The sequence below is a fragment of the Hipposideros armiger genome, unplaced genomic scaffold (genome assembly GCF_001890085.2).
Source record: "Hipposideros armiger isolate ML-2016 unplaced genomic scaffold, ASM189008v1 scaffold_97, whole genome shotgun sequence".
NCBI lineage: Eukaryota > Metazoa > Chordata > Mammalia > Chiroptera > Hipposideridae > Hipposideros > Hipposideros armiger.
In genome coordinates this window covers 1118276-1118867 of record NW_017731447.1, presented here as the reverse complement: position 1 = coordinate 1118867, position 592 = coordinate 1118276, and the positions used below count along the sequence as shown (strand labels likewise).

The 592-nt window shown below is 52.7% G+C and overlaps 1 protein-coding gene across 1 annotated transcript in view; it reads right to left on the bottom strand.

Moving 5' to 3' along the window:
* Positions 1-488, bottom strand: part of PODXL (podocalyxin like) — a 26647-nt gene extending 26159 nt beyond the window's left edge. The window contains exon 1 of the mRNA XM_019646085.1: positions 384-488. Coding sequence (XP_019501630.1) covers positions 384-431 — 48 coding nt within the window. The 5' untranslated portion in view covers positions 432-488. The remainder of the gene's footprint in view (positions 1-383) is intronic.
* Positions 489-592: the final 104 nt, after the last annotated feature.

Below are 592 nucleotides of genomic sequence, written 5' to 3'. Positions count from 1 at the left end.
AAGCCTCTCATTTTCAATCGAGGCTTCTGAAGTCCAAAGAGAGCAACTAAACATAGAGTCACACCCCGAGGCAGACAAGACTAGGACTGCGGTCTCCAGACTCTCACAGCACGTGAACAGTTACACAGTGGAAGCCCAGGTGGTACTTCTGGCCCTGCAGCAGCCCTCAGAGTGGGACGTCACTTAGAGAAATCCGAACCTCACCTAGTCCCTCCATAAGATGGGAGGGGCCACTTCCTAGGACACAGTGAAGCCACAAAAGTCAACACACATGCTTTTCAGAAGAAACACTTCATTCCCTTCTACCTTCCTCAACCCTGCTGCTAACCTGCATTTTGGGGGGCTGTGGATCAGGGTGGGGCTCGGATTAACGAGGTACTCACCTCACAGAGTACCTGTGACATGGTTTCTGTGACATTCAGGATAAGCATCGTCTTAGTCAGCGTTTCGGGAGGCTGGCAGTCGACCTGGAAGAAGCCACTGGAATTAAGGTTCAGGCTGAGACTGACAGGATCTCATCTTTGACTCCTTCCCCCTTCCCTCCCCCCCAGTGGGTGACAGAAAGGAAGGAGTTCCTGGCAAGCTTGGGGGG